We start from the raw sequence: 21,976 nt of genomic DNA on the forward strand, positions 1-21,976 counted from the left end.
CGGAACACGTCTGACACGGGGGCAGGCCGTTCTGAGCGGTCACAGCCTCTGGGTGCCACAAAATGAGGAATGCAGCCACAGAGGCGATAACAATAATAATAACAATAATCTTCGTGGCGGATAGGCATTCCAGTGCGAGGTTGCAAGCTGCCAGTTCACACAAAGCTCTTCCACAGGCTCCCCACGCACAAAGAAAGAAAGAGAAATGTTTATTATTTATTTTATTACATTTCTAATCCGCCCAATAACTAATGTTCTCTTTAGGCTTTTCAAGCTCCCAGTGCCCCCTCCTCATCTCTCTCTTTTTCTTTGAGCATCAATCTTGAGACAGAAGTCACAGAAGACGGGCCTTGCTGGATCGGACCAAACCATCCACCCAACCCAATACCCTGTTTCCAACAGTGGTCAGCCGGATGCCTCCGTGAAGTGGACAAAGCCGGCGATTTGTCTCCAGCATCTGGTATTCAGAGCTTAAACCGCCTCTAAACATAGAAGGTTTATTTAGTTCAGTTCAGTTTATTCCTGGTGTTTTTTTTCTGTAAGGAGTATCTGAAGTGATTTGTGCATGGAAGATTCAATGCACATTTGCAACAACAGCAAAAACTAATGCAAACAAAAATTGAGGAGCAGGCTTTAAAACAGGTGCAGAACCTTTTTCAGCCAGAGGCCGAATTCAATTTTGGAAAATCTCTCCCTGGGTGGGTGTGGCCAAAGAGGCGGGGCTAAAATACCTGCAGATTTTAGCTTAAAACTCTTTCAACTTTTTAGAATGGGGGAGGGACCATGCAAAAGTTGGGGGGGGGACCCCAAAGATAGGCAGCCACGGGAGGAGAGGCGGGGGCCAGCGGAAGGAATCGTGGCCCTCCTCGGAAATGTGGGGGGCTGGATTGGGTACCCCCGAGGGTCTTAAAACAGCCAGGTATTTTAGAGAGCAATAAAAACATTAAAAATGTCATTATGTCTAAAAACTGCCTATAACAAAACGGTGCTTGCCAAATATTTAATTTGTTACGTATAGTTCGACCCTCAGGTACACAGGGTATTGTTTTTCTACTTATTTCATTGGCTTCCCGAGACGAATTATATTAATTGTTAACTGAAGTTAAAAAATTAAATCCAGTAAATTCAGTGATGGGTTTTTTATTCTGCTTTCGACCTGTCTCATTCGCAAAATTTTACAGGGGCTCCAAACGGCAGCGATTTCAGCTAGCCCTCCTCCTGTGTTTTCCCACCGTGTCTTTTTCCCCCTGATCGCTGAACATCGATTAAGGAGCAGAAGGTGAAATACCTGTGGTATGTCTTTGGATCCGTTGGGTAGGAGCTGCCCATCTGGAAGCACCCAAACTTTTAGTGATCAAAGTCAAGTCAAGCCAGAGTCCTGTTTACTGGTGGGGAAAGAGCTCAGCTGAATGTCCAGAGGAAGAGATGCCCAATGATCAGGAATAACCCTCCACCTCACAATCCTATGCATGGGGGGGGGGTTCCTACAACTCCCAGCATGCCCCAGGCATTGATGCTGGCTGGGGCATGATGGGAATTGTAGGACTTTTTTCCTGTCTAAACATGTGTAGGATTGCGCCCTTAACTATTCACCTCTTCTCCCCACTCCACGAATTTTGTCTTATTCACCCTTTCCATCTAAAGCCTGTGATTGCATCATCTTGTAGCAGTGAGTTCCATTAAGTTATTCTGCAATGTGTGAAAGAAACTTTTCCTAAATCTATCAGCCTGTCGTTCTGAGGCTGAGCTTACAACCTGCATTTTAAGCGCAGAGGTGTTCTTTCCGTCGGTCTCTTTATTTCTTGGCCTGGGAGGATATTTTCCCTGTCGCTCCCTCTCAAATCCATCTCAGGATTTCAATGCCCTCTGAGCATATCTGGAGAGCATCCAGGCATTGGGCCCATGTCCTTTAGATCCAATTCCAAGGAATTCCTGGCCCGAAATTCCTCCAGAACCGCCCTGCCTTCGAGGTGCAATCTTTGCCAGGGATCCAGCCTGGAATTTCTTGCACATCCAGATACAATTCTGAAAGCTTGAAGTCAGAACCAAATGTCGTCCTGAGCATGTACGAAGTGTTTTTCTTTCATCTCTGGCTAATCCCAGCCATCTCCCACACATCCAGATCAGCGGACATGCTAGCTCTTTAGAGCAGCGTTTTGACACATTAAATGTGCCTCTTCCCCCCACCCCCAGTGTGCCTCCTTTCCTCGCCTCCCGCTCTCTAAAATTTACTCATGTTTTGGATCTATTCCGCACAAAACAACCCCAAGTCCCTGACACGAAGACTTCCCAGTTTGAACACCCCAACAAAATCCGTGGCGTTAATAAGAGAACGCCATCGGCCGTGAGGGAGTTTTGTGCACCTGAAAAACAAATCTTGAAAACTTCTGTCCCCTCAAGGGGAAACAACTGACCAGTCAACAGAGGGAGTAAAAACGTTGCCATTTTCTCAGGCTGCAGTGGGACGAAGATTAGAACTGTCTGCACGTGGGGAATCCATGAACTGAGCCTGAGGTACAGAGCTCAGTGTTTTGGGAATCTCTACATCTTCTTTTTAAAAAAATAATAATCACATTTTGGATGGAAGGAACTGTTTAATATAGAGCACAGTGTTTTCTATTCCAGTCTTCCTCAACCGGGTGCTTTTCAGGTGTGTGGGACTACACCACCCGTTATCCCCAGTAGCATTAATGGGACTCATGGCCCGGTATACCTGGATAGCACCAGATTTGGGAAGTTTGCCCTACTCTGCAGTCAGACTCTATAATCAGCAATACTGGGCTTGGATCCCTTGTCTTTCTACATACAAAACATTTTCTTAACTATATGACTTCTGAAGGTGATTGGTTGCACCAGGGCTTATTTTGGGGTGTCACAGCACCGGGGAGTGGGTGGGTTTGATTACTTATGCACCCAACAAACGCCAGTTCGTTTTTTGTTTTACTTAACTTATTTGCCTCAATGAAAACTATTTTGCACCTTCTAAGTGCTAAAGTGTATGTTGTGTAAAACACATAGTAAACACGTCAATTAACTCCATTTTAATTCCAGGTTGTAACACAACAAAATGTGTGGACAAATCAAACAGGGGTGTGTGGGTGGGTGTGCATACTTGTGCAAGGCACTGTAGATCTGCACGGATGCTCAGTTTCTTGGTCACGCTGGAATGTGACCAAGAGGCAGGAGAAGGCGGGGGCCGGGGGGAACGCCAGTTGAAGAAAATCCATGCAGCTTATTTTACTGCAGCTTTCCTCAACCTGGTGCCAATGGCCATATGAGCTGTGGATGATGATGATGATGATAATAATAATAATAATAATAATAATAATAATAATAATAATAATAGGCAGCCAGTGGAGTGATTTTAATGTTGGGGTAATATGCTCACCCCTAGATGTACTGGTGACCAACCTGGCTGCCATATTTTGAACTAGTTGAAGTTTCCAAACTAGGTACAATGGTAGCCCTATGTAGAGCGCATTGCAGAAGTCAAGCCTTGAGGTTACCAGCGCGTGCACTACTGCCTTTAGGTCTTCTGACTCTAAGAAGGGGCGCAGCTGGCGTATCAGCCGAAGCTGAGAGTAGGCACTCTTGGCCGTCGCATCTAGCTGGGCTGTCATTTGGCGCGACGGATCCAGGAGCAACCCCAAGCTGCGAACACAGTCTTTCAGGGGGAGTCTAACCCCATCCAGAACTGGTTGACACACCTCCAAACCTAGGTGGGATTGTAGTCAGACCCATCAGGAGTGCAATAGGTTAAGGAAGGCTCTTTTACTCTCTGGCCTATTGGAACCCTTGGGGTTGAAAAAAAATAATCCAAAACTCTGAAATGGGATTTTAGGGGAAGGGTAACCAGAGCTGGCCTAAGATATTTTGCTATCTGAGGCAAGACATAAGATGCCTTTCTGCCCACCCCCATACAAAACCTGATCAAAGTGGCACCTGAATTTTAATTTACCACTGGTGACAGGACACTGTACCTGAGGGAGGCTACGAGGCTGCAGGGCCGGCTAAGTGGCACACACAGCCCTGTCCTCCAACACCTTCCTGTCACGCCCACCCCCCAGCAACAGCCACCTGAGGTGTCTGCCTCACCCTACCTCATGGTAGGGCCAGCCCTGAAGACAACACATTCTGCCTCACCATGTGCAGCTCAACCGTCACTACCCAGGATTAGAAAACTTGTTGGAAGAGAACATACAAAATGCTAAAATTGCCCTCCACTCCTTCATTTCTGCCGGTCCATCCCAACCATGGCGGAAGGGCAATGCCATCATTTTCCAACGCCATCCTATGCGTGGTTGCTCGCCTCCTCTTGCCATCCTGTGCCTATGGGACCTTTCCAATCAGTTCCCAGCAAAACAGCTTATTATTTTGAAAAAGCGTCACTGGGCTCAGTTGATTTTTATTTATTTTTCCATGTTTTATGTATTTAAAATATATCTTGGCCGCCTTTCAGGGCAGAAGCTCTCCCAAGGCGGTGGGCAACGATTAGTTGGTTTCTTGGTCACACTGAAGGGTGATCAAGAGATGGGAGAGAGAAACCATCTGGGGAGCTCAAGTCATATTCTCTGGGGGGTTTAATTGGTCTGGATGGCACCTCTTCTTGCCAGGGACACAGCGCCCGGTCCTATGGCAGGATCAGAACTTCAGGCCGCGCCGGGTGAGGTCGTCCCGGGCCTCTCGGATTTGGGATTGGAGCTCTCGCGACGCTTCCTCGCAGTCGTTGAAGGTGGCCAAGCGGTAGCCGACGACACCCAGTGCGTAGCAACCAAACGCCACCAGCAGGTAGGTGGGCAGGGGCCAGAGCACCTGGTGCCAGGGTGGGGGCAGCGGATCCAGCCCCAAGAGGCCCAGAGTGAGAGCTGCCCAGACAGTGCCCAGGAGAGCCAGCGTCACCAACCACTGCAGGAGTTTCGTCATGGCAGGAGCGCTGGCTGGGCCTGCAAGGGGAAAGGAAGTCAGCACTAAAGGATGCTCCGGATAAAGCTGCCTTCGCTATCAAGACAGGGCATGGGCCTAGCTCAGCCGTGCTCGCCAGATGTGTTCCAAGTACAATTCCCAGACATCTGCCTGGGGGATGTTAGGAGGTTATGAATTTTTATTTATTTATTTATTACATTTCTATATTGCCCAGTAGCCGAAGCACTCTGGGCAGTTTGCAAACGTTTAAACCACAAATTACGGCAAAGTACAGTTGTCCCTGGACACACCTGGAGGGCACGGGGCTGGGCAAGGCTGGTCTACACCAGCAGTCTTAAAATTCTGACCAGTGGTCTTCCAAGAGCAGGACGTGCTTCCACTGGAAAACATTTTGTGTGAATGCAGTTCTGAAGAGCAGGATTTTATTCCGCAGTGCAGCCTTTTAAAAAAGAATGCAATTCGAACATTATTGAATCCTGCACTACAAGCTTTTATTAAAAAAAAAAAGAATGCAATTCTATGAGCAGGATTTTATTCTGTGCATCCTTTTTCCTTTTCTTTTTTAAAGAATGCAATTCTAACATGATTTTATTTCGCGGTGCAGCCTTTTTAAAAAGAATGCAATTCTAACATCATGATTTTATTCCGCTGCCCAATGTTTTATTAGATAATAAATTCAAAGAGCATGAGATCGCCCACTCCCACCGATGAAATTCTTCCTAACTCTCTGCCACCGTTACCCAGTCCTTCCCCCCCCCCCACTCCCATGCAATCCTCTGTCACGCTCCTCCATCACCTGGTCAATTTCCTCCCCTGCCAACGACCCACCTGTAGTCAATTCCTCCCTGGGCTACAGAGGTCCTTGATTGCTGCCGTACCTTTTGCTGGCCGAGCGTCGCGCCCGCCGTGACGACGTCGCCCCTCCCTCCAATCACCGCCTCTCCTGAGACAAAGGCGCCGACAGAGCGGCGCGGTGCACACTGGGAGTTGTAGTTTTATCTCATCTTTGTTTTTTTGCTGCGAATATAGGTTTCCTTCCCTGGCTCGGGGCTTTCCTCCCACACCCCTCAAACTTTGCAGTCCTGCTAGGGCTCATTAGGTTCCCCCTTTCTATTTTTCAGCTCGAGGTTTTAACCCCCTGGCGCCTGAAGGCAAATATGAAAGCGTTCCACTGAGCATGGGCAGAGTGCAACCCGCTGCGACGTGTTGAAACGGCTCTCAGGGTTCAACATTTCACACTTCGGGGGTAAGTGTTTGCCCTTTCTCATTTTAGGAATTAAAAGGTGACCCTCCCCTCCCTAATTTAACTTAGAGCAGGAGTTTTATTTGTTTTATTTGTATTTTTAGGAGGTCTCTAAAACAAGTTCTCTGGGTGACATGCAATTATTTTAAAATAATAGAACAATAATACAATCAAATGCAAACGAAGGTCTAAAGACACAGGAATAAGGGCACAATCCTATGCATATTTAGACTGAAAGAGAGTGCTGCAAGATGCAACAGCGATGATAAATGTTTAGATGCTTCCTTTACCTGCATTCCTAGGCTAAGCCTTGCATTGGAAGTTTTAAAACGTAGCTATTTAAATCCCCGCTATTTATTGATGGTTTTAACTCCTGTTAAAGTTCTTGGCTGGTTTTCATCACTAGTTTTGTTTATGTTTTTAACTGTATTTAATGAGTTGGCTCTCTCTCTATATCACATCACTTGCACCTGTATTTTTATCAAGCTTGAGCCCAATCCTATGCATGTTCCGACAAAAGAAAAAGTCCTACAATTCCCAGCATGCCCCAGCAACTCCAGGGGGCTCTGGTCAGTGGGCCCCTTCTGCGATGTGGGATCCTGGCCCATCATCCTGCCCCATCATGCCTGCCCTTGTCACCAACCTGGGCAAAAGTGGATTGGTAGATCTTTGTGTGTCTTGCAGTAGATTGGAAAGGGTTTCCGACTGCCAACTGTTAAATAACAGCAACGCCTAAAAGTCATTGTGGGTATCTGTGTGTGTGGAGTGTCTGCTAAAAGGAAGGAAACTTGTGGGGATATCCGGAGTGGATTTTTATGTGAAAAATCCAGGAGCTCTGTTCTGGCAATGAAGCAAAAGATCCTGAGCTTAACATATGCTCAGAGGTACTCTTTAATTTTAAATGAAAGCCTGGCATAGCGAAACACAGGGCTCCATGTGATGGACCTCAAAGATCTAGCTAAAAAAATACACACAGGGAGGAGATCCCACAAGACAATTTTCCCCGACCCTACTTTAGTCTTTCTTCCTAGGAGAGTTGCTCTAACCAAATCACCCCGTTCATTTGGGCTGCCCTTTCCTTCACCTTTTCCAGCTCTCTCAGGCCTGGTCTTTGAGATGGGGCAATGCAAAAGCCCCCCCTCCACTGTAACAAGTGGGGCTTTTCCAACCATGCCCCCCAAACCCCACATTTCTTTCCTTTGCCCTTTTATTGGAATTGCATCATCAGCGTGCCTGGCGGTTTGCAAAGGGCAAAAGGGCAAACGTTCGCCCTGCGGAGCTCACAAATCTCAGCATCTTACCATTGAAAAATTTGATGCGGGGAGAACACCGGAGGCAAGGGTGAAGGTCAAAGCTAGCTCGCCACTTTGTAACTTTTGGGATTTTGTGCAGTTTTCCCCTGCCCGAAAAGGTTGAAATGCCTCTCAATTACTAGCAGTTTAGGCTAAAACAGGCTGGGTTTTTTAAAAATATATTTTTGGCCCCTGCCCTTTTGAACAATGAGGACTAGAAACTTGCGTTAGAGGAAGGATCTTAGCTCAGCGGCTGAGTGCATGCAGAAGGCCGCAGGTTCAATGTGGTGGGAACACAATCCTGCCTGAAGTTCCGGAGAGAGGCTGTGTGCAGTTGGTAGGTAGATAATACTGGGTTACTGGTGCTTCCTATGTTCCCATGCCAGGCACTCAGCCGCCACTGCACACCTTCTGGGTGCCAAGTAGCGTCGGCCCCAGGCTTTGCCAATGCAGGAATTGGGTTGGGGAAAGGAGGGGGGCCTTGTTCCCCCCTGGCTGTACACTAGTGGACTGGCATCACTTCCAGGCTGTTCCCCTGTTGCCTGGCCTCGCGTTTCCTTTGTGAAGCCGTAGCGGGCGCTGGGAACCAGCCACTCAGACGTTCCCATTGATGTGCCGGCCAGCAAGTGACGCAAGAAATGGGATCCCTGTCAAGGGCAGCAGGGGGAAAGTCCAGGGGTCATGCCCTGGTAGACAAGCCCTTCTTCTTCCAGCCAGGGGACCCAGGCCCGCCAATTTGGATGGCTTTAAAAGGGGATTAGACACATCGATGGAGGAAAAGGCTATCAAGGGCTACTAGGCTTCGTGGCTAAACACTACCCCCAGTTTCAGAGGCTGTCTGCCTGTGTACCCCAGTTGCTGGGGGGCGGGGATATTATAGAGCTGGGGGGGAAATGCAGAAAAGGGCAACTAAAATGGTTAAGGGGCTGGAGCATCTCCCCTATGATGGAAGGTTACAATAGCTGGGATTGTTTAGCTTGGTAAAAAAGGAGGCTAAGGGGAGACGTGATAGAGGTGGACAAAATTATGCACGGTATGGCGAATGTGGACAGGGAGACATTTTTCTCCCTCTCTCAAAATACTAGAACCCGGGGTCATCCCATGAAGCTGATGGGTGGGAGAGCCACGACAAATAAAAGGAAGGACTTTATCAAACAATGTGCATAGTTAAACTATGGAACTCACTACCACAAGATGTAGTGATGGCCACCATTTTGGATGGCTTTAAAAGGGGGTTGGATAAATTGCTGGAGGAGAAGGCTATCAACGGCTACTAGACCTGATGGTTATGTGCGACCTCCAGTATCTAAGACAGTAAGCCTGTGTGCACCAGTTGCTGGGGAACATGGGTGGGAGGGTGCTGATGCACTGTGTCCTGCTTTGTGGGACCCTCGTTGACAGCTGGTTGACCACTGTGTGAACAGAGCACTGAACTAGATAGACCCTTGGTCTGATCCAGCAGGGCACTTCTCATGTTCTTAACACTTGTCTGAAAAGTAGGGTAAAATATAGCAAATAAACCTGCTGGGCACAGATCTGTTAGTAGAGGCAGTAGAGGCAGTGCCGAGTAGTGGTTACTGCGGCACTCAGCATTTCATTCTCTGCAAACAAACAAGCGTGCCCCCCTTCTGCCGTCCCCCTACCACCGCCATCGCTGCTGCGCCTGGTTCCTTGAATCGGACCCAAAGGGAACGGCGAGGTTTGTATGTTCGGAAGAACCAAGGTGGCTTTCCGCAGGAAGCATCTGGCTTCCTTTGCATCCAGTTGGGATTTGGACTGTAGCTGAAAGAGAAGTTGGCGAAGTGTCGGGCTTAAGATGGGGATCCGTGGGAGGCCGGAGAACTGAGCGGGAGTGACCCATTGTGCTAGCCGGTACAGTCATCGCTGCGTGTCAACTTCGGGGAAGCGAAACACTAGAATTTTGTTCCTGGATTTTCTTAGTTGGGTGAGATTTTCCTCGCCCCTCACAACTTTTTATTTTGGACTTCTGAAGGGAATGAGCCTCCCTGTCTTTACGATATGCCTCGAAGGCCACGCTGCCTGGACCGTCGATAGCAGGGCTTTTTCCATGGTGGCCCCATGTTTGTGGAATTCCCTCCCCTAGCGAGTGCACATGGCCCCATCATGGCTGTTTTTTAAGAGAACCCCTTAGAATGTCTGTGTTTCAATCTGCATTGGACTTAGCGCTATGCTCTTTGTCAACGGCTCCTTTTAAAAAGGAGTGTCATGCGGTCACGATTTGATGGTTTCCTTTATGATGATAATGAGACTCGGCAGAAGACTTTCTGGACATACACAGAGCACCTTTCCCTTACTAACAGGGAAGGGAGTCAGACTTTGCAGAAGACTCTCTGGGCATGCGCAGAGCGCCTTTCCCTTGATAACCAGGGGGTAGAGTCAGAGAAGGCTCTCTGGGCATGCAGAATGCCTTTCCCTTACTAACAGGGAAGGGAGTCAGACTCTGCAGAAGACTCTCTGGGCATGCGCAGAGTGCCTTTCCCTTGATAACCAGGGGGTAGAGTCAGAGAAGGCTCTCTGGGCATGCACAGAGCACCTTACCCTTGCTAACGAAGCACCAAGTGCTCCGTGTGTCTCCTTCGGCAACTCCCTTTTGGGTGCCCCTCACTTCCCCCTCCCTCTGCGAAGTCTGGGCGCCCTTCGAGCTCCTTCAACGCTGCAGACAGCTGTAACCTGGCGTGTTCTCCCCGAAGGCGTCTGTCCAGGAATGCTGCCTCATTAGATATGGAGACTCTTGGCGGCGGCGGGGGTGGGAGTGGGGTGTGTGGGGGACAAGCTTATCAAAATGCTGAAGCGAGCAAACCTGGCAGGGCCTCCCAGCAAGAGGTGGCGTCTCCTCCTTCAGCCCGGCGGGATCTACCTGGCTGAGGCAGGCGGCGGAACTGCCACCCTCGGGGCAATCCCCAGATCTCATTCGGACGGTGTCAGTGTCCTCCGAACGCAAAAGGACACAGGCTCCCAGTGGAGGCTGGTGGCTCCGAGGTTGGTGGGGCGGTGAATCCGCTCCGGGTTTCAGTCCGAACCAGTCAGAACTCTCAAGGAGCTATCCAAGGGGTGGAAGCCAGTAGATACATACATACATAAATACTGCTCCTGAATACCAGATTTATTTATTTCCTGGTTTAAATTTGATTTGCATCTCCTTCCGGGGCGGCTTACAAAGCAAATGTTTCGAAACCATCTCTAATAATTAAAAGGGAGGCGTGTCTGTCTGGCACTCCGTCAGTGCCAAGGTCGTGAAACCTAGACACCTGATACTTGGCATGTGTACTAAGGGAATGTTATGGCTGTGCCCCTGGGGGTTATTCCTTTTTTTAAAAAAAGCGCATTGGTTAATTTAAAAGTGTCCATGCATTTTGAAAATTGCACTGTCATCTTCAGTCACTAGGTGGCAGCCATCCCTCACTAGCGCATAGCTTTGCAGTCTTCGATACAGTTTAAAGCTTAGGGTGAGTAGTCCAGGGGATGGAGTTACATATATAGCTGCCCCCTCTGCCCTGCTGTGGGGCAGCCCCCCCTCAGGGGAATAGAATGGACAGGCCCCTCCCTCAGGGCACTCTAGGGGGCCCCATGGTAGGGGGTCCAACTCTGGCAAGTGTGTACATTTGCTCGAAGGCTTCATTCTATCAAACTAAAGGTTGTTTCAACCTGTGCAAAGTCAGGTCCATTTGCTAGTAAAATATCCAACACAATGAAGAATGTATCCCTGATGGAGACGTTCCTTCAAATGTGAAGTGCCTGCTTTATTCCTTCAGTTTGACATGCAGTAGTGTTTTATATTTGACAGTGTTTGATTTGACTGATTGATGGGTGACATGCAGTGGCTTGAAGTATTTGACTGGAGTTGATAGATGGCGTGCAGCAGCATGATGTATTTGACCGGTTGACAGCTGCCATCCTGCCATCAACTAGCCAGAGAACTGGGAGTTGGGAGATCCGGGTTCCAGTCCCTACTCAACCATGAAATTCATTGTGTGACTTTGGGCCAGTCGCTGGCTCTTAGCCTAATCTACCTCACAGGGTTGTTGTGAGTATAAAATGGAGAAGAGGAGGGCCGGGTAAACCGCTTTGGGTCCCTTGCAAGAGGAACAAAGGCAGGATATACCGTAAATGTAAGAAGTAAAAAATGTATACATACATAAATAAAAACCTCCTGAATTCTGTACAATCAACAGAGCTTGAATTATTGTCCGGGAGGGCGGGGGTGGGCACACTCTAGGAGAATTAATGGGATCCAAAAGCCACCCCCCAATTTTATCCAAATGATGCTGGTAGATTCCTAAAAACAGCTATGGGCCGTGTCTCAAAAGAGACACGTTTTACTCCGCCGCAATTCGAATTCAGGGCAATGCGCATGTGCAGGAGTATTATTTCTCTTCGTGCTGGAGATCAGGGGGCGGGTGTGTGTGTGTAAGAAAGAGACTTTTGATGGGAAATGTAATCCCTGTTTTGGGAACCCCCGTTCTTGGGCTAAACTGGGAAGGTTGCAGTGTGTGTGTGTGTGTGTGTGTGTGTGTGTGTGTTTGTGTGTGTGTGTGTGTGTGTGTGTGTGTGTGTGTGTGTGTGTGTGTGTGTGAGAGAGAGAGAGAGAGAGAGAGAGAGAGAGAGAGAGAGAGAGAGAGTTGTTGTTTCCAGGGTGGCTTTGGCTTTGGGAACAGAGGAGGGGTGATGTTCAGGGGCGTGGGGTGGCCGGAGTCACTGTAGTCCTTGCTCCTGGTTGATGGAGTGCATAGAAACAATCCCCACCCCGAAACCTTGCCTGGGGTGTGTGTGTGCCCTTCTCACTCGTTCTCTCTTGGTTCTTAGAACGTCACTGCTCCGACTGCCTTACGCACACTCCGACCTTTGCCCATGCTGGGGAGGAACGCTTGAACCGGACAGCAACCCCCACAGGCCCAGGCACGTTCGTGGTGGGCTCGGGACAGCAGGGAGGGGGATTGCAGATCTCTGATGCAAACTCTGGAGGCCAAATCCGCCACCCACTCCTACCGACCCAGCTAAATCAGGCCAGGTTCAGCAGGGAGGGGCAGCTCAGAGCTTTCACAGAATCATAGAATGTTAGAATGAAAGGGTCCTAGAGGTCATTTAGTCCAACCCCCTGCTCAGTGTGGGAAGCTCGCCATGACAGCATCCCTGAAGGATGGGCCTGCTTAAACACCTCCAGTGATGGAGAGCCCACCTCCTCCTGAGGCTGTCACTTCCATGGCTGACTGTTGCAACATGCTGGCTGGAGATAATGGGAGTTGTAGTCCAAGGAACCTGGAGGGCGACAGGGTTGGAATGTCGGTGTAACAGAAAGGGTCAGGTTTGATTCCCAGGAGACTTGGTTTGGTTTTTTTAAAAAAAAATCGCTCCACAAATGATGCACAAATGTCGATACAATAAGGACTAGCTGCTTACCACTTTATTTTCTTCTATTAAAAACAGAGGTTCTTCGCATACTCATTAAACAGCGGCTCAGGTGGAAAAGAGGGGGCGCCTACGTAGCCCTGATAGAGGCTGCTATCTATGTGTGTGTAAACACACACGCTTTTGCTGTGAGGATGCTGAGCTTGCACTTTGGACACACAGCACCAACGTGCACGAGTTAACATCTCGCTTCCTTGGGCCTGGGAGTGGCTCTCCCACCTGCTCCATCCGTCAGCGATCCGTCCAGCGCCAGCAGTGCTGCCATCTGCCGCAGCAGGGCGGGTGCCTTTGTTCTCCTGCCAAAACCAACCTCTGGACGGTCTCCGTCTCTTGCAAGATAGCCAACGAACGAAGAAGCTTCTGCCAGCCCTGATCTGCCTTGGGAAGCCTCGGGGGGGGGGGGGGTTGTTGAGCCCCACTGGGTTCAAGCTTTCATAAGACTTGAACCCAGTGGGGATCATCCCATGAATCTGATTGGGACGCTTGATTAAACAGGGCACCTGTTTAAGTCAATGAAATGCTTTAAAATCTATCACTCTAGTTTGTGTGGGGTGCAACCTTGTGCATGTTTATTCAGACACAAGTCCCAAGCCAGATGCCAGTGGGGCGGTGAACCCGCTCTGGGTTTCAGTCAGAACTCTAAAGGAGCTGTCGAAGGTGCTTCAGTCAGAACCAAGGTGGTTCTCACTGAAACCCAGAGCGGATTCTCCACCCCACTGACATCAGAGCCACCAGCCTCCATTGCTGGGCCTTATTTCTGTGGAAGTAGGTATAGGATGGCAGAGTAAACGTTGACGCGATCACCCTATTAAGTAACATAGGAGAAAGCTGCTTGCCTTCCAAGTCTAGACGGGTCCATCTGGCATGCAGCTCTCAGACGAGACTTCTTTTCTGCCTTAGCTGGAGACCTGGGACCTTTTGGGTTTTTTGGAGGGAGGAGGGGATGGCAGGGAAACCGCCTCTCCTCCTCCTCCTCTTCTTCCAGTCCCAACTAACCCTTGGAAATCAATGTATGCAAGTTACCGGCCCTCAAGGCTTTCCCCCCTTTCCTCGCATGCCTGTAACGTATTAGTGTAAGTCACTTGCAGCACATGGCAACTGGCTGAAAGTGAAGCTGAATGAACTCCCTGCCCATTTCCAAAAGAATAATAAATCTGTGTCTGGGGGTCACCTGGATCCAAATCTTCACCCGCCCCAGGCGAGTTGGGCAAGTAGCGATTTTACAACCCTGCCTCCAACTCTTCTGGAGAAAGAGGGAGAGAGAATTTCCAGCCTTGCTTTGAACACCAAGTAAATAGATTCTCGATGTTCGGGCCTGCTCCGACCTGCCCGCTTTTCCTTGGATTTTTCCTGGCTGTTTATGCAGGTCTGAACAAACATCTCCGGAGCATCCATTGCTCCGTGCTGGGAAGGGGAGGCGGGAGGGAGAGCAGCTTGCCTTCTGTGGAATGCCATGGCTGATCCCTCCTTTGTGCTAGTAGTCCGACGGTGCTGACAGATCATGTACCAACGTTATGCCGGTCTCTTTTCTGGGTGGCATATTTTGGGTGGGGAGATTTCAAAGCTTCTTTTGGAGTCGCCAGCTCAGCTGTGCCACCGTTGTTCTTCCTGAGCACTCTCCACACAAAAATGGTGTGGTTCTTTTTCTCCATCTTTTTCTTTCTTTCTTTTTTTTGCTCTTTCCTTTCACATTTTCTCTGAAACATGCCCACAGAATTGCAGTCTTTCTCCCCCTCCCTCTGCCTCCCCCTGGCCCCAGATGCTGTAGACTGTGGCGGTTTGACCTCTCCAACATATGCCCCATCCTGACAGAACTTGTGACCAGCGTTGCAAGCTCTGGGTTCAACCCCTGACACACAGACACCCACCCGCAAGGCAAGCAGGTAACTCATCCGTGTTGTTTTCCAGAATTCCGAGACGTACGCTGAGTTAAAAACAACGCAACCCATCAAACCCAGCTGTCTTGTGAATCACCGGCGGAGTCTGAAACCCGAGGGGGAAAGGGGATTTGGGGACAATGGGTGAGCGCTTCAAGTTTCCCCAGTAGCCGTCATGGCTGCGGGGGTGGGTTGAACCCAGATTTTTCTGCTCCTAATCCATGCTGGCTATCTTGTGTCGGGCTGGTTCTTTCCAGACTGGACTATTGCAATCTGTTGTATACAGGGCTTCCCTTGAAGCAAATCCAATGCCTACAGGCTGTACAAAATGCAGCAGCCAGGTTGGTCAAGGGGCTCCCGAAGTGGTCTTCTATCACTTTAGTGCTTCAAGAGCTCCATTGGCTGCTAGGGTGCGCTACAAGGTTTTGTTGACCATGTATAAAGCCCTGCATTGCTTGGGTCCTGGATACCTGAGCACTCGCCTCTCTCCTGTGTCTCACCATTGGCAGACTCGCTCTCAGGAGCAGGGTGCCCTGATGGTCCCCTGCTACAAAGTAGAATGTGTGGGGGCCAGGGCTTTTTCAGTGGCTGGCCCCCGGTTATGGAACAATGTGCCCCTGGAGATTAGACAGGCTCCCACTCTCAATTGCTTCAAACGCCTTTGTAAGGCGTTTTTATTTTCACAAGAGCCTGGGGAGGGGGTGGTTTAAATTGGGGGTCGAGGGCTTTTAATGGTTTGAGGGTGAGGGTTTTAATGGAATTGTCTTAATGTGGGTTGAGGGTTTTAATGGAATTGTTTTATATGTTATTGTAAAGCGCCTCGATGCCAGAAATGGTGAGGCGGCGCTATAAAAATGCTTTAAATAAATAAATATAATAAAATAAGGCCGATGAAAAGGGGCAACGGGTCCCCTGCCCCGCCTAACCTGCTGCCCACACTAAACCTCAGAGCCAGCTTTTTGATCCAGGGCTTTTTACATGCCGAAAAGGAAAACACATTGCATCATTTTAAGAAGTAGCAGGGTGTTTGCGGTCGGATTTGTGATGCCTGCTTTTGCACCCCTATTGCACCCGGGGCAGCGGGGGAGTCCTGGCAGTCCCTTCCTGCTGGTCTTGCAGGAAAAGAAAGAAGCTCCCAGCCCCCAGTGAGGAGAGCAAGGAATCGGGATCAATTTTCGGCTCCAGCTTTGCCTCGAAACAGCCAGGCCGGGCAAGCGACGGTGGAGCGGTTTCAGTTACAAAACAAACACTGCTCTGAACAGCTTTCCTCTGGATGGAATGCGACTGGACGGAGAAGGGGCTATTTCCACCCCCTGACTCGTTGCTAAACCCTCTCCTCTCCCCCAACCCCTCGTACCGCTCTCCTTCCCTAGGGCCTGGTGCAGAAGTCAGAACAGAGATGGGGAAAGGCCTCACATTGCAAGGCCAGGATGATGTTTGATCGTACCGGGGCCAGGTTTGGGGCAGGCATTGTGCGGGGCCCTTCGGACAATTCACTAAGTCACACTTAGGCCGCTAACCCTTTTACACCAAGGGTTAGCGAGCGAGTCATGTTTTATTTCAACCACTGATGACCTGAAGGGGTTAAGAGTAGAAGAAAAACTGGCAGTCACCATTACCGAAAAGAGGTGAAAATGAAGCCTGTTCTCTCTATTTATAGGGGAAGGTAGGATTGAAGTTGGCACCATCTGATTGGGGGGAAACTGAACATTCTAAAGATGCCCATTGGTCGGAAGTTTGCCCGGAGATGGGGAGATGGAATGTTGGGCACCCTAAAGCTGATTGGCTGGAGGGATGGGACTGGAGCGAATATAAGGGGCTGTGGAGAGCCTGGCAGGGCAGTCTGACTGGAGAGTTGCCTGAGGAAGGGTCAACTGGAAGGGTCTTCCGGAGAAGTTGGGGAGCCTGAAGAAGACGTCAGCTAGGGGGAAGAGCAGCTACTAGACCTGAAGGCTGAGCTGAGAGCACAGGAAGCTGAAGAAGGCCTGCAAGAGGGGAGAGGAAGACTCTTGAAGCAGCCTTTGGAAGAAAGAGCTGAAGCCTGAATGTTGGTGGTTGCTGTCGTTGCTGGTCTGAAGATTGAGCTGAGAACCTGTGAGGCAGAAGTTGAAGGCCTGTCAGGAGAGAGGAAGTCCTGAAGCAACCTTTAAAGGAAAGAGCTGAAGCCTGATTGCTAGTATCAGGGTTCTGGATACTTGAGCAGATGCTGGACCAGACAGAAGACTTCAGAAGCCCAGGGAACAGGATTTAAAGTGCCAGGTGGAAGTTGATCTGACCAGAAAGAAGACTTCCTTCCAAGCTGTCTTGTCAGGCCTGTGGATGAACCCAGCCAGAAAGAAGACTGCCTTTCAACTTTTCCTATTAGGCCTGTGGGTGAACTGGTGGGGAGCTTGATAGGGGAAATGGTTTAAGGTTGGTTAGGGGATAGGAACTGAGGCTTCTAGCACCTGATTGGTGTTCAGAGGAACTGTATAGAAAAGACCCATGTCCTTCAAATCTTAATAAAATACTTTTTTGACACCTTTGATCTGTTTGGTCTCATGGGTGTAAGTTAAGTGAAAGGCTGTGGTTTTAATAGCAAGGGAAGGAAGGGATTAACTACAGGAGAAGTGATTCTCCATGTTTGGGGATAAAAGGTAGGTTTGCCCCAGCTGCCACCCCCAAGGCCTAGCTTTTCTGGAGGAGCCCTGCTGGATTAGGGCAAAGATCCAATCAAATCCAACTTCCTGCTTCTAAATCCACCTCCAAGCTGGTGCCTTCCAGATGGACTGCAACTCCCAGCATGCCCCAGCTATCAGTTGTGCCATGTCCAGAAGCAATTTATCTTTTGAATTGTTTGGCCAAGGTTGGCTCCCCAAAGCAGCTTGCCATTAAAATGCATAGAGAGGGATGATAGAGTCTCACACATGTACAGCATATATCACTACCGGCCAAACAGTTGAGGTTACAGCCTCTTCCCTCCAGTACCGACTGCAAATGGAGTCAGGCGGGCTGATGGTCAAGATGTGACTACCAGCAAGCTCGCCTTCTGTCAGTAGATACTTATTTGTCATCTGAATACCAAATGCTGGGGACAAAGAATGGAGTTATAGCCATGGCTTTCATTTAGGGACCATTCTATCGCTGCTACTGATCCCGTTGTTGGGAATGACGGGGTTTTATGTCCCCAATTTGTCGGCAGGCATAAAATAAGGCAATAATTTAACAAACAACCAGATATTTTGCTGCTGCAATTAATGCATGGATGATACTGATTTTTGGGAGATGAATGGGATGGATGCTGCTTGTAAAGTTGGTTGCTGATTTTTCTGTCATGCGTGTATCTTTAATTTCTTTCAGATCAGTTGTATTATATATCCCGTATATTTTATTTACCTTGCTCTATTGCTGTGCTCTAATAATTATGTACTGACTTGTAGAAAGATCTATGGACTTCGTGTGTGTGTTCTAATTTCATGACCACCTTGGGAGCTAGTATCTTTTGTGGGTGGCCTCAGCTCAGGAACCAGAGATGGGAGTAGCTCAGTGGTAGAGCACCTGTTTTGCATGCAGAAGGTCCTAGGTTCAACCCTAGGCCTCTCTAATCCTTTAAGAAACATATTAGTGACAACACCCTCAACCCAAAATTATACTTAACATATATTGTGAAAAGAGGGCAGTGATTTAAAAGGCGATTTTGGATTCATTTCTCAATTGCAACGCTTCCAAGCTCGGATCTTGTCTGTCCTGTAGCGCCCCCTGCTGGAGTCTACCATTTCTCACAACTGTGGGAACCCAGGACTTGTATACTGGGAGTGATGAGACCTGCCTGCATTTCTTTATCAGGCAACTTTTCTTCACCTGCACATGGCCACAGGTTAAAAACGTGTGTGTGTACAAAAGGTGTTTCTGATCACTTCTCTCTGACCTCTCCCCTCTTCTGTTCCTCCACAGTTATCCCGCCTATTGTTGGAGTTGTTTACATCAGGATTGATTCACCCCAGGAGAGCTGATTTGGACACTGTGCCTGAGGCTCAGCAGCCCCAATATATAAAGATCTATGTAAATAATCAACAAGGATCCCTTCCTAAGGACACAGAAGAAGCCAGGGTGGTTTTTGTATTTTTTATTATTGTTTTTTAAACAGTAAAAAAATGTTTCATTGGGTATCTGGATTTTGCTGAGCTGGAACCCACCTTTTCCCTTCCCCACCACTCCCTGACCCCCCAGCTGGACAAGGGAGGTTCATGAGCATCAATTTCTCTTCCTGCTTTTGCTGACGGTCTTGGCAGGCACAGGCATGGGAGTCGCCGACTGGTAAAGCGTGGAGGAGATCTTGTTGATGTAATACAGGGCCACCATGGAGAAGATGAAACTGGGGGGGGGGGGGAATGCCAGAGGTAGAGGTTAGTCCAGAGTAACAAACCACCTGCACAGGAGAGGAAGCGCCCTCATAAAGACTTCATATGTAGTGATGGCCACCAATTTGGATGGATGGCTTTAAAAGGGGGTTGGATAAATTCCTGGAGGAGAAGGCTATCCATGGCTACTGGTCCCAATGGCCATGTGCTACCTCCAGTATCACAGGCAGTGTGCCTATGTACACCAGTTGCTGGGGAACATGGGCAGGAAGGTGCTGTTGCACACATGTCATGCTTGTGGGTTTCCTGTGGGCAGCCGGCTGGCCACTCGGGACAGAATGATGGACTAGATGGACCCTTGGTCTGATCCAGCAGGGCTGTTCTTAGAGAAGCACAATTGGGGCTTGTGGTCTAACATCTGGAGGGCGTGACAGTTGGGGAAAACTGCTAGAATCTGGATTGTCTTGATCCAGATTTATTTGGGTGGGGGTGTTGGGGATACCCCAACTCTCCTGCCCCATCCCCCATGGTCTGAGTGTACTTACCAGGTGGTGACACAGACGCGGTGAATCAATCCCGACGCAAACAACGCCAGCAAAAGGCAGCTGATAACTGGTGGAAAAGAAAAGGGTCAGAGAGAAGTGATCAGAAACAACCTAGCTGCCCCCCAGAATCTCAAAGGCCCCCCAGCTGCCCCACACAAGGCAGTCAGTTCTGCCCCACAACATCCGTTTGGCTTACTTTCAGGGAAGATCTTAGCTTGGAATCCTTTGCCAAAGATTAAGCTTTCGAGGTTGTTGAAGGCCTGGAAAGGTTTTGCTGTCAAGGAAAATGTCTCGTAACCCATCAGGAAGGGAGAAGGAGCTCTGTTCCTGTCCCGCAACCCTCCAAATGCTTCCTTCTCCATCCCTTAAGCCCCGCTCTCCATCAGTTCAGCCTTGCCCCAATAGCTGCAACCACCACAGCACTTTATTTCTAAGATTAGGATATGGATAAATTCTGTAAATTGGAACACTCCTTAAGATTTACGGATGTACCTGCCTTTTGAATGATCTATCTGCTTCCTGGAAGTTTATACATGCTCAGCGCAGATGGGATACTCCACACCCTCTTGACAGCTAAAAGACTGATCTTACACCACTGGAAGGATAAATGTTCACCTCAACCCACTGGACACACCCAACTCTAAGTAGGCTGCCTTGAGGATACTGTAAGGGAGAAGATGAAGAGGGTGGAGCCCAGCAGCCCCCCTTGGATGGTCAACCATTCGCTGGAGGCGAGTTGGCGGCTGTACATCTGCATCCCCGTGAACAGCAGGAGACAGAGCAGCGATGAGAGGACCAAAGACGTTCCCGTGCCGACAGCTGGGGAGACAGAACAAGGAGAGGGTCACTGCTGGTCCTCACAGCTGTGGGATGTGAAGAGGGTGAGAGGCGTATCCCTACAGGCACTGCTGGGGCGGCCATAACCAGTGCAGGGTGGCACTAGGATCCAGCCGCTGGTAGCACAACTTTTCCTAGCATGCCAGAGATGCCACTTCATAGCAAAATTCTTGGCACAGCACAGCAGCACCTAGTAGGTGGGAGGCACTGTCCAGACCCACCTTCGCCGTGGGACAGTCCACTTTCTGATGCCACATTAGCCACAGCTCTCTATTGTCTGTAGCATATGTTTGGCATGATAGCAAAACCTTAGCCCGGAGGGGAGTGCCCAGCAGATTGGGAAGACACACCTTAGCCACGATCCAGCATTCCCCTTCCCGTGCTAGGTTACCCATAATGCCACATTACCCACAATGCACCCAGAGTCTGCAAAGAGGCACAGCTGATTGCAAAAGATGGGCACAGACGGTGGAGTAGCATGGTCGGGAGGGATTGGTGCGAGCCAGCTTAGCCATGGTACGATGCCCCTGTCCTTCTGTCAGTGCCACGTTACCCAGAATGCCCCATTACCCACAATGCACCCTGAGTATGCCAAGAGGCCACAGCTGATGGCAAAAGCATTGGCACAGGGCTGGCAACTTGGCACGGCCAGGAGGGATTGGGGGGACCCACCTTAGCCGTGGCACGGTGCCCCCTCCCCATATTACCCACAATGCCACATTACCCACAATGCACCTTGAGCCTGCAAAAGGAGCTGATAGCAAAGGTCTCAACACATTTCTCGGTGCTCGTCCCTCTCATGAACAAAGTGCATCAATGTTATTAACACACACACACCCGCGCCCTCCTTCCATAATGCCGCCTTACCCATAATACACTGCGAGGCGCCCCCTGATCCGTCCGTTTAGAAGCAATTTCCCCCCTAGTTTGAACCAAAGTTCCCTCGCTCTTTTTCCTCTGCGCATGCGTCGCCTGGAGGAAGGTTGCGCGGTGCGCACGCGCGGGACTGCCCACAGCTCCGAGAGGAGACGTGTGCCTTTGTTTCTGCGCATGTGTAGAAAGCCCTCCGCGCCTTCACCCGAGGGGAGGGTGGAGTGCGTTTGGGCGTTTCCGCATGCGCAGCAATGAGTCCCACCTAGCGGCCGTAGAGCGTCATTATAGTTACAAGCCACGTTGATTTTCCTGGAGCTCGCCACCAGAGGGCGCATGCGCGCACGGTTTTCTTCCACGCTTCCCAGGGGAGGCATCGAACAAAGGAGTCGAAGGTGGAACGCGGAGGCCTGGGCGGCTCCTGCAGTTACAGGTTCGAGTCCTGCCTTATCCACAAGGACAATTGGGGTGCCTGGGCAAATATTAAAACAAAGTAGCGGTCGAGCTAAAAACCCACTATAATAATGTCAGGTATGGCTACTGGAGAGCTGTATAGCCTCGTGTTTAGCAGCTCCAATCCCAGACTGGTGGTGGCAACGTTATCCTGTGCGGAAGGGGGGAG

At 49.6% G+C, this 21,976-nt stretch overlaps 2 protein-coding genes and 1 long non-coding RNA gene across 3 annotated transcripts; 1 reads left to right on the plus strand and 2 right to left on the minus strand.

Moving 5' to 3' along the window:
• Positions 1 to 4,366: 4,366 nt before the first annotated feature.
• DPM3 (dolichyl-phosphate mannosyltransferase subunit 3, regulatory) lies at positions 4,367 to 5,818 on the minus strand. Its single transcript, XM_063145706.1, has 2 exons — positions 5,752 to 5,818; positions 4,367 to 4,943 (listed from the first exon to the last, which is right to left on the minus strand). Exon 2 carries the CDS (start codon positions 4,921 to 4,923, stop codon positions 4,642 to 4,644), a length of 282 nt encoding a protein of 93 aa, XP_063001776.1. The 5' UTR covers positions 4,924 to 4,943; positions 5,752 to 5,818; the 3' UTR covers positions 4,367 to 4,641.
• A 137-nt stretch (positions 5,819 to 5,955) lies between these two features.
• Positions 5,956 to 18,908, plus strand: LOC134411960 (uncharacterized). The gene is made up of 2 exons (XR_010026376.1): positions 5,956 to 6,169; positions 18,696 to 18,908. It is a non-coding gene; the product is annotated as an uncharacterized LOC134411960 (long non-coding RNA).
• KRTCAP2 (keratinocyte associated protein 2) lies at positions 18,853 to 21,465 on the minus strand. The gene is made up of 5 exons (XM_063145686.1): positions 21,352 to 21,465; positions 20,312 to 20,466; positions 19,844 to 19,907; positions 19,648 to 19,714; positions 18,853 to 19,116 (listed from the first exon to the last, which is right to left on the minus strand). Exons 1-5 carry the CDS (start codon positions 21,353 to 21,355, stop codon positions 18,996 to 18,998), a joined length of 411 nt encoding a protein of 136 aa, XP_063001756.1. The 5' UTR covers positions 21,356 to 21,465; the 3' UTR covers positions 18,853 to 18,995.
• Positions 21,466 to 21,976: the final 511 nt, after the last annotated feature.

This window comes from Elgaria multicarinata, chromosome 21 (genome assembly GCF_023053635.1).
Source record: "Elgaria multicarinata webbii isolate HBS135686 ecotype San Diego chromosome 21, rElgMul1.1.pri, whole genome shotgun sequence".
Classification (NCBI taxonomy): domain Eukaryota; kingdom Metazoa; phylum Chordata; class Lepidosauria; order Squamata; family Anguidae; genus Elgaria; species Elgaria multicarinata.